Below are 16,409 nucleotides of genomic sequence, written 5' to 3'. Positions count from 1 at the left end.
TTACTGTGGTTATTGTGGGGAGTGGGTAATTATTGTGGGTTAGTGGAGGGGGTGTGGGTAGTAACTCTAAACGCTGCGTTTAGAGGGAGTGTAGGTTGGGCTACCTACACTAGGGTCTAGTGTATACCAACTAATTAGATACACATTGCATAAGTTGCGACTTGTTGCGGCCCACGCTTCAAACAAAATAACCATACAAGCCCACCTTCGTCGCCCAACACACAACAACACCCGCAACGCCTCGCACCGTGCGCACCGACCTCTTCTCTCTCCTCTTTCGCTTTCGCCGTCGACCTGCTTAACACGGGCCGTGCTTGAATCCTGTGATTTCCCCTTCAACAAGCTAATCGACATGACAAAATGCTCTTTCCTCAAATTTCCCTCCATTTTTTTCTTCTAGTTTCTTCACCCATCTTCCTTATTTTGCTCCTCCAATGTCAAGGTCAATTCTTTTCTCCTCTTTCCCATTATTATGTTTGCAATTTTATTGATTTGTTTTTTCTTTTTGTATTGTAGATTTTGTGCCCTTATTTCTGATTTGGGTTTGGGGAATTGGTGTAGCATAAGTAACAAATTCGAGATTTTTGTGGGGTTTTGTTTTTTGGGTAGTGGGAAGATTTTGTTGTTCATTGTGATTAAAATGTTAGACACCTTGTTTAATCAAGATTTGATGTGTTTGCATGATAAAAAAAAAATTGTATCTAATTTCACATTACATCTTATATTTGAGCTGCTATTATAAGATACTAGCTCTAATTTAGCTTGATTGATTTGTATATGCTGGGAATTAGCAATATAGTCAGCTATCTTTATGTTTGAGGAATCGAAAAAGGTGATGGGAAATAGAAATGCAATGCATTAATGAAGAAAAAAAGATGTGGATTTGGTAGTTTCTGGCATGATGTTCATTTGGCTTTTTTACTACAGCTTTATGTGTTAGCTAGGTTGTCTTGAATGAGTGACCATTGTCGTTTTTAAGTTTTACCAGACAAACTTTGTGCATATATCTACTGCTCGAATGAGGGTTTTGACTGTTCTGCTCTAGTTAACTAATTATGACAAACACCAGTGTGTGCCTGTTAGGTTGATCTGTTTGAACACCAAGTATTATAGTCCTTGCTCTTTAGTTTAGTTTACAAAAAGTTTGATCTCGAAGGTGGGTACCTTTAAAGTTTACATAGACAACATAGTCGTTGACATAGTCGTGTTTGTGCTAGGAGTGGCGTTTATTTGTAACTAGCTGACGTTGTCTGATTGCCTTTCTGCTTCATCATATGATTTTGAATAATGGAATGGCAGTGTTGGTCCTCCACTCCTCACCGACATTCTGTTTGTTCGAAACAAGATGGAATGCCAATGAAGTTTTTCCACATTTGGGGAGATTGAGATTAATATGCTATTCTTGCAATATAGGGGCATTGGACATTTTGATTTCCTCTCCTCTTTCCACCTTTTGGCACATTTCTTCTTTTCTATCATTTGGAGATTTATGTTTCTTCTTCATTATTGCTCTGTTGACATTGAACTGCATGCTCTACTGGTGTAGGCCAAGCTATAGAATGTTTTTATGATGCTAATTTGAAAACAATTTATATGGTCATGCTTAACTGGTTGAACTCGTTGTTTGGTTGCAGACTTTTGATGTTTGGAAACATTAGGAGGGCCACAAATTCCTTGTTAAAAACCCGTGGCAGCAGCAATCTTGGATTGAAAAGGGATGGAACATACCCCCTCTTCCAGCCATGTTTACCACAATATAGATTGTATTCACAGTTCAGACATAATCATTCAGGATTTATGCCTAATACTTCGTATAAACATCCGCAATTCCTTTACAAGAATGGCTCTCCTAGGAACTATTCTTCAATGTATGCAAGTAACACTGTGGCACATCATGCTCAAATTGCTTGGAAAAGGATTACAAAGATGCGTTCTTCTTACACTTCAACAATTCCTACCATAAGCAGGGCTGCTGGAGTATTCAGCATAGCCTTAACCAAATCCCACCTTTTGGTGCCGGGCATTTTCACTTTAATATTTGGAGAGTTAGCTCTAACCCAAAGATCACATGCTGAATCAGACTATTTTTCCCCTAGTAACACTGTTTATACGCGGGCTCAAGATGGACATATGTACATGAGCAGGTTGATTTCAAACGTACTAGAGGTTCTTATTTTGTTGCTAAGAGTTGTTTATCTGGCATTATTATTTTCACCCAGCATAGCCATGGCTCCATTTGCAGATAGTTGTGGACCTCAATTCAGAAGCTTTTGGCTTCATGTTGTGCATCGTACCCTGGAAAGAGCTGGCCCTGCATTTATAAAATGGGGGCAGTGGGCAGCTACACGACCTGATTTATTCCCAAGAGATTTATGTTCTGAGCTTGCAAAGCTTCATTCTAAAGCTCCAGAGCACAGCTATGCTTATACAAAAAAAACTGTGGAACAAGCCTTTGGTCGTAAAATTACCGAGATTTTTGAGAGTTTTGATGAGAAGCCTGTTGCATCCGGAAGTATTGCACAGGTGCATCGGGCTGTTTTGCGCTTCCGACACCCTGGTCAAAAGACCAAACCCACTGAAGTTGCAGTGAAAGTTAGGCATCCAGGAGTTGGTGATTCTATCAGAAGGGACTTTGTTATAATAAACACAGTGGCAAGAATATCCACACTTATCCCTACACTGAAGTGGTTGAGACTAGATGAAAGTGTCCAGCAATTTGCAACTTTTATGATGTCACAGGTTGATCTTTCCAGGGAAGCTGCAAATCTTAATCGGTTTATATACAACTTCCGGAGATGGAGAGATGTATCCTTCCCAAAACCTCTCTATCCGTTAGTGCATCCTGCAGTTTTGGTTGAAACCTTTGAGCATGGGGAAAGTGTGTCACATTATGTTGATGGGTTTGATGGGCATGAACGTTTTAAAACTTCTCTGGCTCACATCGGCACCCATGCTCTTCTGAAGATGCTATTGGTAAACAAAACTATGTATTATGTTTGTCTTCACGAAGCTATCAACATTTTCAATTATCTTATGTCTTCTTTAGTTGGTTTGCAGTGTTATGTGTCTGTTACTTCAAGAATCTGTCTATTTGATTGGTAATTTTAAGATACGTTTTGAGGGTGATTTATAGGCTAAGTTGTGTGTACCTCCATACGGTCAGCCATTTTTATTTGCAACTTTTGTGTTTTTTTTTTTTTTTTTTTTTTTTTTTTTTCCCCCGTTAGTATTTACTAGTTACTACTCGAGTCTTTTGACATGCAGTGGAGATTCTTGTTTACAGACTTACAGTGTCTGTTAGACACTTAGACTGGTGGCCTTATTCCTTTTGGTTATTCAGGGAAGTCTTGTAAGCCAAATGTTCCTTGTTGCAGGTGGATAACTTCATCCATGCAGACATGCATCCTGGAAATATTCTTGTTCGGTTGAAACATGGCAAGCGTAAAGCAGGGGCAAAATCGAAGCCTCACGTCATATTTATTGATGTAGGCATGACTGCCGAGCTTTCAAAAAATGACCGTGTAATACTGTTGGAGTTTTTTAAGGCTGTTGCTCGTCGGGATGGCCGCACTGTAGCTGAGCGCGCCCTTCAACTATCAAAACGACAGAGTTGTCCGAATCCAGAGGCGTTCATACAGGTTCTTTGTTTACTTCTTTAATTCTTACTTCCGTAACGCAGCTAAGGTTCAAATTATGATTTTATTTGGTTACTCCTAGAAACTCACGTCTTTCTGCTATAGTACTATAGTTTGCTTTTGTGTGAAGAACTGAAGACTTATATCATTGGTCTTGAAACTTTAATCACTTATATACCCTCTGCAACACTTACTAAAGGGAATGAAATCTTTTGGTTCTTGATAATGTTCAAGTAGAAAAGTCAATTTTGTTCTTTCAATTGATGAAAGATATGTTTCCTTGTGCTTCATTGCTCAATTTCAGGGTAAGTTGATCAACTTTAGCTAGTTTCCACTCACCCATGTTTAGAGAAGAAGCAAATTATATTTTATTAAAAAAGAAAAAAAAAAAACGAATTTTCTAAGACCCTTCCCTCTCCAACTAATGCTATACAGTTTAAGTATAATTAGTTTTGATCATTAAAAATGAATTTTGATAAGCAAATCTAGTTTCAATCTGTGAAAATTGGTTCAGCTATGATTAGAGCACTGGTGAAGCAATTACAAGTCTGTTTTGATAAGCAAAAAATAGTTTTGGTTAAACAAAAAGTCATCTCTGTCTGCAAATTTCAATTCACATCAGGAAAAAAAAAAAGGTTATAATGCGTAGTAATAATAATAATAATATTTCTCTTCACCTTGGCAAGTACGTTGCCTTTCTTTGTGGCTTTTTCTTTTACAAAGTGTCTCTTTCCTTGAACTGTATTGTAGTTCCCTGTTTCATTACCTGGACTGGTGTATAGCTTATAATATTTCAGGTTTTATAAATAGCTCTTAATCCTCTAATTAGAATCTTCTAATTTGGGTAAGGCTAATAGTTGTGTAATCTGAGTCCTTCTGACTATATGGTGATGATATGCTTTAGATTTTCCCTGCATGTTCTATCTAAATGTGTCTTTCTTTCTCCCTTTCTTGGAATGGGGTTGTAAACAGCTACAAATACATCCTTGTCTTGCCTGGATATCATTTTCAGCAAATGCAGCAAAATTGAAACTTTAGTTTGCATTTTTACAGGAGGTAACAAAGTCTTTCGATTTCTGGGCTACTCCAGAAGGTGACCTGGTTCATCCAGCGGATGCCATGCAACAATTACTTGAGCAAGTTAGACATCACAAGGTGAACATTGATGGTGATGTATGCACTGTAATTGTGACTACTTTGGTCCTTGAGGTAACCACTTTATCCTGGCTACTTGTATAGAATAAACAGGGAATCTGTCTACTTTGACTTATCTTTATTTTGGCATTCATACTTTGCTACATTTCAAACACAAGTAGTACATCTGTGGCTTAAAATTATTATATTTGCCCTTGTACAAATTATTTACTATGTATTATGTTTGAATTGAACCTTCCAATTAAAACCAATCCCCATGATCCTGCACCGTTATCATTTGAATAAATTGTTGAAACTTTGTTTGGTCTATCCTTTGTTTTTAAAATTAGGTTATTTACTCTAAAATACTTCATTCTGGGAATGTAGGGGAGCAGTTTCTCCTTTATATTCTACAAGTCAAAGTTGTTAGTTTCTATTTCATTTCGACCAAAGAGTTGTTACATGTAATCTGTTATTGTGTATGTCCCACAAAGATTGCACTAGAGTAGCAATGATGTAGAACAGTGTTTAGGAAGTTTGAACAAATAAATGAGGAAACACGTACAAATGTTGTTGCTAAATGGCGCATTCAAGTCATCAACAAATGGATGAAAGTGTGTATAAAAGTAGCTGATTTATGGGTTTCTGTTAGGATGTGTTTTCAGGAATCTTGTGGTCAAAAGGCCTATATCAGGTTGTATCAGGACATGAAGTGAGAAAGGAGCTGCTACATGGCCTAAGGGGAAGGAGTGGGTGAGAGGTGTCTTATATTGTTGCTATCTTATTGGCAATCAACTAGGTGTTCATGCTATACAGCTTTAGTTTTTTATGTGAAAACTATCTGCATCTTCAGACTCTATTAGGAATCAGAACAACACATTCTTCTCTCTTTCCTGTTAGGGGTTTGTGTGTGGGCTTAGGGGATGATAATTCCATCATATAAATGGGTAATATCGTAATAAAGATCCAATCTAGGGGGCATTTTGGGTTTCCTTGACTAAATAAGGTTACTTCAAAAGAAAACCCCTTAAGATTGGATGATTTTACCTTAGATGGTTTCTAATGAATCAGTGAAGGAAGAGGATGGGCTAACTATGACTACTGCATTTTTATTTGAAATAGCTCGTTACTCTTATATCTTTTAATGTTATAATGTCTGCATTGTGTGTCTTCTCTCTTCATTGTAGGGTTGGCAGCGGAAGCTCGATCCAGATTATAATGTGATGCACACGCTTCAAACTTTGTTGTTCAAAGCAGATTGGGCAAAATCTCTTTCATACACTATTGAGGGGCTTATGGCCCCATAGAAATTTGCTTCTTGCTACTACTAGCTGCTGCTAAAAATTTTGATGGATCATATACTATACATAGTTTCCAAAAGAAATAAGCTTTATTTAGTTTAGGTCACGTCCGATCATCTTTCTTCTCTCCTCTCCAGTCTTAGTCCCATATATATTCTTTTTGTTTCAACTTTTATTTGAAATTTGATCAAGTGATATAGAGTAGCAACCTGTAATAGTTTCCCGGGAAAAGGGTTTCTTGTTTTACATTTAATTGGCCTGTACATATTCAGATACATTCTGTATTCATTTTGACCCCCTCTGTAGCCGAGCTTTTAACATTAAGTTGTCGATTAAAGCTTTGAATTCTTGGTTTATTTTCAGTTAAGAAAATATAAAAACATTTTGTGAATTTCGAGCACAGCTTTTAAGTAATTTATAGCTACTTTATGTATGTGTTACATAGAGTGCAGGTAAACAAATAAGTCCTAAAAGTATTGGAGATGCAGCAAAATTCGTACAATTTATTTCCTTGGCAGTTGGGCACTTCAACTAGCCCAAATGGAGGGAGAGGATCTTATTTGTGCCTATATGGTGCACACCTTAAAAGATAAGATGCAACATTGGTATAGGAACAGTAAATATTGGTTGTGTTCGGAGTGTCTGAACTGGATCATCATATCTAGAGCTGTCAATTCGGATAAACGGGTCGAGTAAGAGTGGGTCTGGTCAACTCGGATTAATTCCATAACTTATGCGGGTTGGGTTTGGGTTGGGTCATGCTTGAGTCGGGTCACGTCGGGTCATACTTTTTATCGGGTTTGGGTTGGGTTTAGGTTGGGTTAACAACAGGTCGGGTTACATTCGGGTCGGGTGAACAATAGGTCGTGTTAAAACAGGTTAGGGTAATTCTCGAGTTTGAGTCGAGTTCGGTACAAGTCAATAATTAGTGGGTTAGAATCAGGTCAGGTCATTCTCAGGCTTGAGTCGGGTTCGGTTCAAGTCAATAATTTGTGGATTATAATCAGATCAGGTCATTTTCAAGTCGGGTCATTCTTGGGTTCAAGTCGGGTTCGATTCAAGTCAATAATTTGCGGGTTGTGATCAGGTTGGGTCATTTTTAAGTGGGGTCATTCTCGGATTCAAGTCGGGTTATGTTCAAGTCAATAATTTGCAAGTTACAATCAGGCCGGGTCATTTCCAAGTCAGGTCATATTCGAGTTTAACTAACTATAAATAGATAATTATCATTTTTATCAAGCTAATTATTTCCTTTGACTATAATATATATGGCAATATACTAGGGAACTATAGTCTATAATTTAGGAAGATAATTATCTCCTTTGACCATACAACAAATGTATTCAAGTACTATATTTAACTCTTAAATTTGAGGATGATGCTCCTTTCTTTTGCTGGCCTGGACCGACTTGGTCTTCCTAGACAAAATGCTTTGATCAACAATAATAAGGTGGTCTAAATTGCATTAAAGGTGATTTGAAATCGGTTCAGTAATAATTTGGGTTGAATTTAGGTCGGTTCAATAACAAGTCGTGTTAATTTCGAGTCGAGTTAGTAACAGATCGGGTAAAATTTTTGGGTCGGGTAAGTAATAGGTTGGTAAAATTCGGGTCGGGTCAATAAAAATTCGGGTTTAATTTGGGTAAGGTCAATAACAAGTCGGGTTGATTTCGGGTCGGGTTTGTAACAAGTTGGGTTAAATTCGGGTCGGGTTAGGAACGGGTCGGGTTGAATACAGGTCAAGTTAGTAACAAGTCGGGTTAAATACGATTTTTGACGAGTTAAAACGGATTTGGGTAAATTTCGGTTCAAGTCGGGTTCAGTGCAACTTAATGAAATTGGTCGTTGTAAACCAGTAAATCGGTGCAAGTTGTAAACTGGTAAATTGGCCGTTTAAAGACAAATTGGATGGTTTCACTCACCCAATTGGACTCTCGGAGGGTATTTGGGACCATGATGAACATTTCGGCAATTTTTATTTTGGGCGAAAACAAGTCAAAAATTTCCAAAATTGAAGGCTAATGTCCATGGTTTTTGAAATTTTTTGGAGGTTTCGAGGCCTGGTGTCGCAAAGTCTTTAAAATTTAGGGAATACTTCTGGGGTTCATATAATGCCGATTGGAAACATTTTTATCATTATATGTTGTCATAGATTTTCGTGGTATGTTTGAGTTAATGAAATTGATGCAAGTTGTAAACCAGCAAATTGGTCGTTTAAAAGAAAATTGGATGGTTTCACCCACCAAATTGGACTCCCAAAGGGTATTAGGGACTATGGTAAACATTTTGGAAATTTTTATTTTCGGAAGATAAAAAGTCAAAAAATACCAAAATTAAAGGTTAAGATCCACGTTTTTTGAGTAATTTTGGAGGTTTCAGGTTGTCAAAAAGTCTTGAGATTTTAGGGGATAAATCTCGTGGTCATATAATTCCGTTTGGAACCATATATGATCATTATATGTTGTCATAAATGTTCCTCGTAGGCTTGAGTCAAAGAATTCAGTGTAAGTTCTAAACTGGTAAATTGGTCGTTTAAAAGCAAATTGGATGGTTCCACCCAACCAATTGGACTACCAAAGGGTATTAGGGACCATGGTAAATATTTCGACAATTTTTATTTTCGAGAGAAAAAAGTCAAAAAATTCCAAAATTGAAGGCTAATTATCCACGATTTTTGAGAAATTTTGAAGGTTTCGGGTCCCGGCGTCAAATAATCTTGAGATTTTAGGGGATACATCTCGGGGGTCATATAATGTCGTTTGGAACTATATATGATCATTATATGTTGTTATAAATGTTCATGGTAGGCTTAAGTTAATGAAATCGATGAAGTTGTAAACCGGTAAATTGGTCGTCTTAAGGCAAATTGAATGATTCCACCCACCCAATTGGACTCCCGGAGGATATTAGGGACCATGGTAAACATTTTGGCAATTTTTATTTCCGAGTAAAAAAAAAGTCAAAAAATTCCAAGATTGAAGACTAATATCCATATATTTTGGGAAATTTTAAAGGATTCAGGGCTCGGTGTCAAAAAGTATTGAAATTTAAGGGAACACATATCGGGGTCATGTAATGCCGTTTGGAACCATATATGATCACTATATATTGTTATAAATTTTCATGGTAGGCTTCAGTTAATGAAATCGATGAAGTTGTAAACCGGTAAATTGGTCGTCTTAAGGAAAATTGAATGATTCCACCCACCCAATTGGACTCCCGGAGGATATTAGGGACCATGGTAAACATTTTGACAATTTTTATTTCCGAGTAAAAAAAAGTCAAAAAATTCCAAGATTGAAGACTAATATCCACGTATTTTGCGAATTTTTAAAGGATTCAGGGCTCGGTGTCAAAAAGTATTGAAATTTTAGGGAACACATCTCGGGGTCATATAAGGCTGTTTGGAACCATTTATGATCACTATGTGTTGTCATAAATGTTAATGGTTGGCTTGATTTAATGAAATTGGTGCAAGTTGAAAATCGGTAAATTTGTCGTGTAAAGGCAAGTTGGATGGTTCCACCCACCCAATGGGACTCCCGGAAGGTATTAGGGACCATGATAAAAATTTCGGCAATTTTTATTTACGGGCGAAAAAAAGTCACAAAAATTCCAAAATTGAAGACTAATATATCCACGCTTTTGAGTAATTTTGGAGGTTTCGGGTCCCGTTGTCAAATAGTCTTTAGATTTTAGGGGGATAAATTACGGGGGTCATATAATGCCTTTTGGAACCATATATGATCATTTTATGTTGTCATAGATATTCCTGGTAGGTTTGAGTTAAAGTAATCGGTGTAAGTTGTAAACTGGTAAATTGGCCGTTTAAAAGCAAATTGGATGATTCCACCCAACCAATTGGACTACCGGAGGGTATTAGGGACCATGGTAAACATTTCGACAATTTTTATTTTCGAGCGAAAAAAAGTAAAAAAATTCCAAAATTTAATCCACGCATTTTGCAAAATTTTTAAGGTTTCGGGGATCGGTGTCGAAAAGTATTGAATTTTAGGGAATACAAATCGTGGTCATATAATGCCGTTTGGATATGATCATTATATGTAGTCATAAATGTTTGTGGTAGGCTTGATTTAAGGAAATCAGTGCAAGTTGTAAATCGGTAAATTTGTCGTTTAATGGCAAATTGGATGGTTCCACCCATCCAATGGGACTCCCGGAGGGTATTAGGGACCATGATAAACATTTTGACAATTTTTATTTACGAGGCGAAAAAAAAGTCAAAAAAATCAAAAATTGATGGCTTAAGTTCATGAATTATATTTGACTATTTATAACATTTTTTTTGACTATTTGACACCGAGCCCCAATAAAAATTGCCATCATGGTAAATAAAAATTGAGATCTCATGACTATTTATAACAACATATAATATTTGACCCCGAGCCCCGATGCTTCAAAAATTATATGTTGTTATAAATGTTCGTGGTAGACTTAAGTTAATGAAATCGATGAAGTTGTAAACCGGTAAATTGGTCGTCTTAAGGAAAATTGGATTGTTCCACTCACCCAATTGGACTCCCGGAGGATATTAGGGACTATGGTAAACATTTTGGCAATTTTTATTTCCGAGCTAAAAAAGTCAAATAATTCCAAAATTGAAGACTAATATCCAAGTATTTTTCGAAATTTGGAAGAATTCGGGGCTCGGCGTCAAAAAGTATTGAAATTTTAGATAATACATCTCGGGGTCATATAATGTCGTTTGGAGCCATATACGATCATTATATATTGTCATAAATGTTTGTGGTAGACTTGAGTTAATGTAATCGGTGCAAGTTGTAAATCGGTAAATTTGCCGTTTAAAGTCAAATTGAATGGTTCCACCCACCCAATGGGACTCCCGGAGGGTATTTGGGACCATGGTAAATATTTCGGCAATTTTTATTTACAGGCGAGAAAAAAAAGTCAAAAAATTCCAAAATTAAAGGCTAATATCCACACTTTTTGAGTAATTTTGGAGGTTTCCGGTCCCGTTGTCAAAAAGTCTAGAGATTTTAGGGGATACATCTCGGTTTCATATAATGCCGTTGTGAATCATATATGATCATTAAATGTTGTGGCTTGAGTTAAAGAAATCAATGTAAGTTGTTAACTGGAAAATTGGCCGTTTAAAAGCAAATTGGATGGTTTCATCCAACCAATTGGTCTACTAAAGGGAATTAGGCCCCATGGTAAATAGTTCGATAATTTTTATTTTCGAGCGAAAAAAAGTTAAAAAAAATTCAAAACTGAAGGCTTATATCAACGCATTTTGCGAAGTTTTTAAGGTTTTGGGGATCGGTGTCGAAAAGCCTTGAAACTTTAGGGGATAAATTTCGGGTCATATAATGCTATTTGGAAATATATATGATCATTATATGTTGTTATAAATGTTCGTGGTGGGCTTGAGTTAATGAAATCGATGAAGTTGTAAACCGGTAAATTGGTCGTCTTAAGGCAAATTGGATAGTTTCACCTACCCAATTGGATTCCCGGAGGATATTAGGGATCATGGTAAACATTTAGGCAATTATAATTTTCGAGCGAAAAATAGTCAAAAAATTTCAAAATTAAAGACTAATATCCACGTATTTTGCGTAATTTTGAAGGATTCAGGGCTCGGTGTCAAAAAGTATTGAAATTTTAGGGAATACATCTCGGGGTCATATAATGTCGTTTGTAACCATATATGATCATTATATGTTGTCATAAATGTTTGTGGTAGGCTTGAGTTAATGAATTCGATGCAAGTTGTAAATTGGTAAATTTGTCGTTTAAAGTCAAATTGAATGGTTCCACCCACCCAACGGGACTCCCGGAGGGTATTTGGGGCTGGGCACCGTGTCGGGCCGTGCCTGGCGGGCCACGGGCTGGTTCGTGCCGTGCCGGTCGTGCCGGCGGGCCCAGGATTTCGTGTCGTGCCGTGCCGGCCATTTTCACAGGCCAGCCCACGGCACGGCACGACCCTCGTGCCTGGCGGGCTCGTGCCGTGCCGGCCACGTGCCGGCCTGCGGGCTGGCAGCGGGCTGGTGCAGTTTTCATATAATTTATTTATTTATTTATTTATTTATTTTTATATATGACAACATTATAAATTAATAAGTTTATAATGTATATAAGTTATAAAATTATAATTATAAGTTTTATAAGGTTATAACTTATAAGTTTATAACTTATAAGTTATAAGTTATTAAGTTATGAATTTTATAATTATAAGTTGAATATTTATGTTTTATAATTTGTATATTCAATATTTATATTTATATATTTACTTTATACTATTACTTTAAAATTTAATGTTTATGATTTATTAGTAATTGGTATAATTTTATTTTTTTTTAATATGAATTTACAAATTGTAACAAAACGGGGAAAAAAGGCAAATTGGACTTTGGATGTGAATAATGCGTACTTTATATTATTATTACTTGAGTTGAGAAAATTGTAACAATGATAAAAATCATACAATTATGGTATTAAACAAAAATTGGAAAATGATAAAATTGATATTTTTAAAATCGTACAATATACAATAATTGTCTATTCTTCTTCTCCTTCTTCTTGCTCGTCTTCGTCTTCGTCTTCGTCTTCGCCTTCGCCTTCAAGGTCATCGGCTAGTTGCATAAATTGGGAACTAGCCGAACCCGAACCGGAAGCGGAGGTTCCTTCTTCGTTGTCGTTGTGGTCGTAAGAACGGTCTTGTGAGCGATTTTCCGCATCCAACCAATCTTTGAAACACACGCACATTTCTAGTGTTTCGGGTTTTAGACTTGTTCTTCTATCGTCTAAAACCTTTCCGGATGCGCTGAAAGCTCGTTCGGAGGCGACGGAGGAAACTTGGATAGCAAGAATGTATCGTGCCATTGCCGCCAAAGTTGGATGCTTCGAGCTTTGTTGTTTCCACCATGCAAGGAGGTCGAGGCTGCTTATCTCATCGTCGTCCATGCCTTTGGTGAAGTCGTAACTCAGGTACATCTGCAACTCCGAGACGTCGCTTTGCGTTCTCCTGATTGATGAATCACCTGAAAACCTTGAAATCAAGTTAGTAGCTTGTGAAAATAAATGTTTGGCCTTCTTACTTACGTTTTTGGATGGTTGGGAAGGCCCTGAGCGAGGAACGGTGCCATATTTGGCTTCATAGACTCTATATAAAGCAAAAAACTGATCTTTCACATTAGTCTTATAGTTTTCTACATCATCGTCAAGAAACATGCATTGAAAGTAAATGTCAACTAACATAAATGTGTTTTCATACTTTTGCCTAGGATCTAATATGGAAGCAAAAATATAAATCAAAGGAATCTCACTATAATATTTACGCCACTTTTTTTCCATTGCTGGAAGATACTGATCATAATCACTTTGATGGCGATGATCAGCGAAAAGTTGGGCGAGTAAGCATGCATTAGAAAGAAAGTTTTGAGCACAAGGATTGTAAACAGTAGAAAAACAATACGTCATGTTATATAATAACTGTAAAAATTGCATATATCTTTCACAGTTATTCCAATCATCATCATACAAAGCATTTTGTGGAAATTTTTGGTTGTAAAATAATGTTAACGGGCCCTTGTACTCAATTGCCTTTGTTAACATGTCATAGGTGGAATTCCACCTAACTGGGCAATCGGTTCTAATTTTTATTACCCTTATCTTTTGTTGTTTTAGAAAACTCTTCCATTCTTGGTATCTCATGTTAGAGCTATTAATAGACATAATAGCATCTCTGATTTTGCTGTAGTATGGGCCAATTGCCCGAACTCCATCCTGTACACATAAGTTAAGTACATGGCAAACTCATCTAGTATGAAGAGCTTCACCGTCTAATAGTACATCGGTTAAGTTTTGTTTGATAAGATTAGCTGTGTATGTCATAGAGGTTGCATTATCAAAAGTCATAGACATCATTTTATCTCGAAGTTTGTATATGTCTATTGCTTGCATTAAATGGTGAGCAATGTTAATGCCGGTGTGTGGGTATTCCAGCATTTTGAAATGTATTATTCTTTTTTGTAACATCCATTGATCATCTACCCAATGGCAAGTCACACATAAATAGTGATATTTATAACCACTATCCCAAGAATCGGCTGTTAAAGATACTCTACAGTTAAGGTTACTCAATTCGGCTTGTAACCGGACTTTGTACTCTAGGAAATTTTTCATTGCGGCGGAACGAACGGTTTTCCTAGAGATTCTTTTATGTTGGGGTTGTAGTGCTTTGTTAATGTAGGTGTTGAATACGTCACTTTCCGAGAAAATAAAAGGTTGTTCGGCGTGTACTATCATTTTTCCTAGTTCATCCCTATCCCTCTCATAGTTGTATGTAAAGCCGTATGGATGGAATTGGGAAATTTTGGGCTGGGTTGGATCACTAGCTGGTTTTGCACAAGCTTTCATGTGTCTAGATAAGTGTCCCGTCCCGTTTTTGGTAACTGCCGTGAATACACTATTACATGTTTTACATTTTGCCCATTGTTCACCATCTTTACTTAGGACAAAATAACGCCATACCTCACTCCTTCGGTTTTTCAAAAGTAGCATCTCAGTTTCGGTTAACCATTCATGATGTGTGTGATGGTTAGTAGTGGGACTAGTGGGAGTGGCAGTAGAAGGGGTAGAACCGGAGGGAATTCGGGTACTTTCTTGGCTACCTTGGCTAGAACAATAGTTTTGTTGATCACCGATATAATTAGGTGGAAATTGGTATGGTGGTAGTGGAAATTGGTTTAGTGGTGGTGCTGGAAATCCCGACGTATTATATGGCTCATAGCCCGGGGGGAAGTAAATGGGGTCATTGGTTTGACTCGTAATTTGGGGGCTCGTTGTATTTGGTGGTTCCCTAGAACTACTACTACGGATAAGTCGGCCTTTCCCCTAGACCTAGATGATGGGTTGTTCGATGCCATAATTAACAATTAATTTTTTTAATAAAAAGTGGTTAACTATAATAATAATAATTAATAACAACAATTTTAACAATAAAAATATCAATAATAATAATTAATAACAACAACTATAACAATAACAATAACAACAAAAATAAATAATAACAACAATTGTAACAATAATAATAATAATTAATAACAACAATTATAACAACAACAATAACAATTAACAACAATAATAATTAAACAAGATTATTCTAATAATAACAATAAAACAATAATAAATTTAAGATTAGTTTAGATCTTACAACCGTGCTTCAACGCTCCACTAATTACGATTACGAACTTTTTAATTTTTTCCGATATTAGGAAAATAATTAGAGAATTTAAGAGAATAATTAGAGAATTTAAGAAAATAAGGATTATTAGAGATTTAGAGAATATAAGAGATAAGAAGAAGAGATTGTGATTTTGTGATTTGGGAATGAAATGGAGGTGAGTATTTATAGAATTTTTGGGGAGCAAATTGGCAAAAAACTAGCCGTTTTTAGCCGTTTTTTTGGCTTATTAAGGAGCTAGAATAAACGGTAACATTACCGTTGGCCCGCGGGCCGTGCCTGCGGGCCGGCACGACGGGCCAGCACGGCGGGCCATGGCCGTGCTCGTGCCGGGCCGTGCCTGGGAATTCTTAACCCTGTCCCATGCACGGCCCGTGGCACGGGAGTTGAACTTCGTGCCGTGCCGTGCTTGAATTCGGGCCGTGCCGAACGGCGGGCCGTGTCGGGTTAAAGAAAAAGTCAAAAAAGTCATATATGGTCCATGGTAAATATTTCCGCAATTTTTATTTACGGGCGAGAAAAAGTCAAAAAATTTCAAAATTGAAGGCTAATATCCACGCTTTTTGAATAATTTTGGAGGTTTTCGGTCACGTTGTCAAAAAGTGTTGATATTTTAGGGGATACATCTCGAGGTCAAATAATGCCGTTGTGAACCATATATGAACATTATTTGTTGTCATAAATGTTCCTTATAGGCTTGAGTTAAAGAAATCGGTGTAAGTTGTAAACTGGAAAATTGGCCGTTTAAAAGAAAATTTGATGGTTCCACCCAACCAATTGGTCTACCAAGGGGTATTAGGGAACATGGTAAACAGTTCGACATTTTATTCTCGAGCGAAAAAAAGTCAAAAATTTTCAAAATTGAAGGCTAATATCCACGCATTTTGCGAAATTTTTAAGGTTTCGGGTATCGATGTCAAAAAGCCTTGAAACTTTAGGGGATACATTTCGGGATCATATAATGCCGTTTGGAAATATATATGATCATTATATGTTGTTATAAATGATCGTGGTAGGCTTTTGTAAATAAAATCGATAAAGTTGTAAACCGGTAAAAGGCAAATTGGATGGTTCCACCCTTCTAATCGAACTCTCGGAGGGTATTAGGGA

At 36.8% G+C, this 16,409-nt stretch overlaps 1 protein-coding gene across 1 annotated transcript; it reads left to right on the top strand.

Annotated features, from left to right (window-relative positions):
* Positions 1-146: 146 nt before the first annotated feature.
* LOC110693507 (uncharacterized aarF domain-containing protein kinase 2-like) lies at positions 147-6,461 on the top strand. The gene is made up of 5 exons (XM_021870624.1): positions 147-442; positions 1,635-2,973; positions 3,375-3,638; positions 4,689-4,844; positions 5,957-6,461. Exons 1-5 carry the CDS (start codon positions 435-437, stop codon positions 6,074-6,076), a joined length of 1,887 nt encoding a protein of 628 aa, XP_021726316.1. The 5' UTR covers positions 147-434; the 3' UTR covers positions 6,077-6,461.
* Positions 6,462-16,409: the final 9,948 nt, after the last annotated feature.

The sequence above is a fragment of the Chenopodium quinoa genome, unplaced genomic scaffold (genome assembly GCF_001683475.1).
Source record: "Chenopodium quinoa cultivar QQ74 unplaced genomic scaffold, ASM168347v1, whole genome shotgun sequence".
NCBI lineage: Eukaryota > Viridiplantae > Streptophyta > Magnoliopsida > Caryophyllales > Amaranthaceae > Chenopodium > Chenopodium quinoa.
The sequence above is the reverse complement of the archived record's forward strand: the minus strand, read 5'-3'. Positions and strand labels throughout refer to the sequence as shown.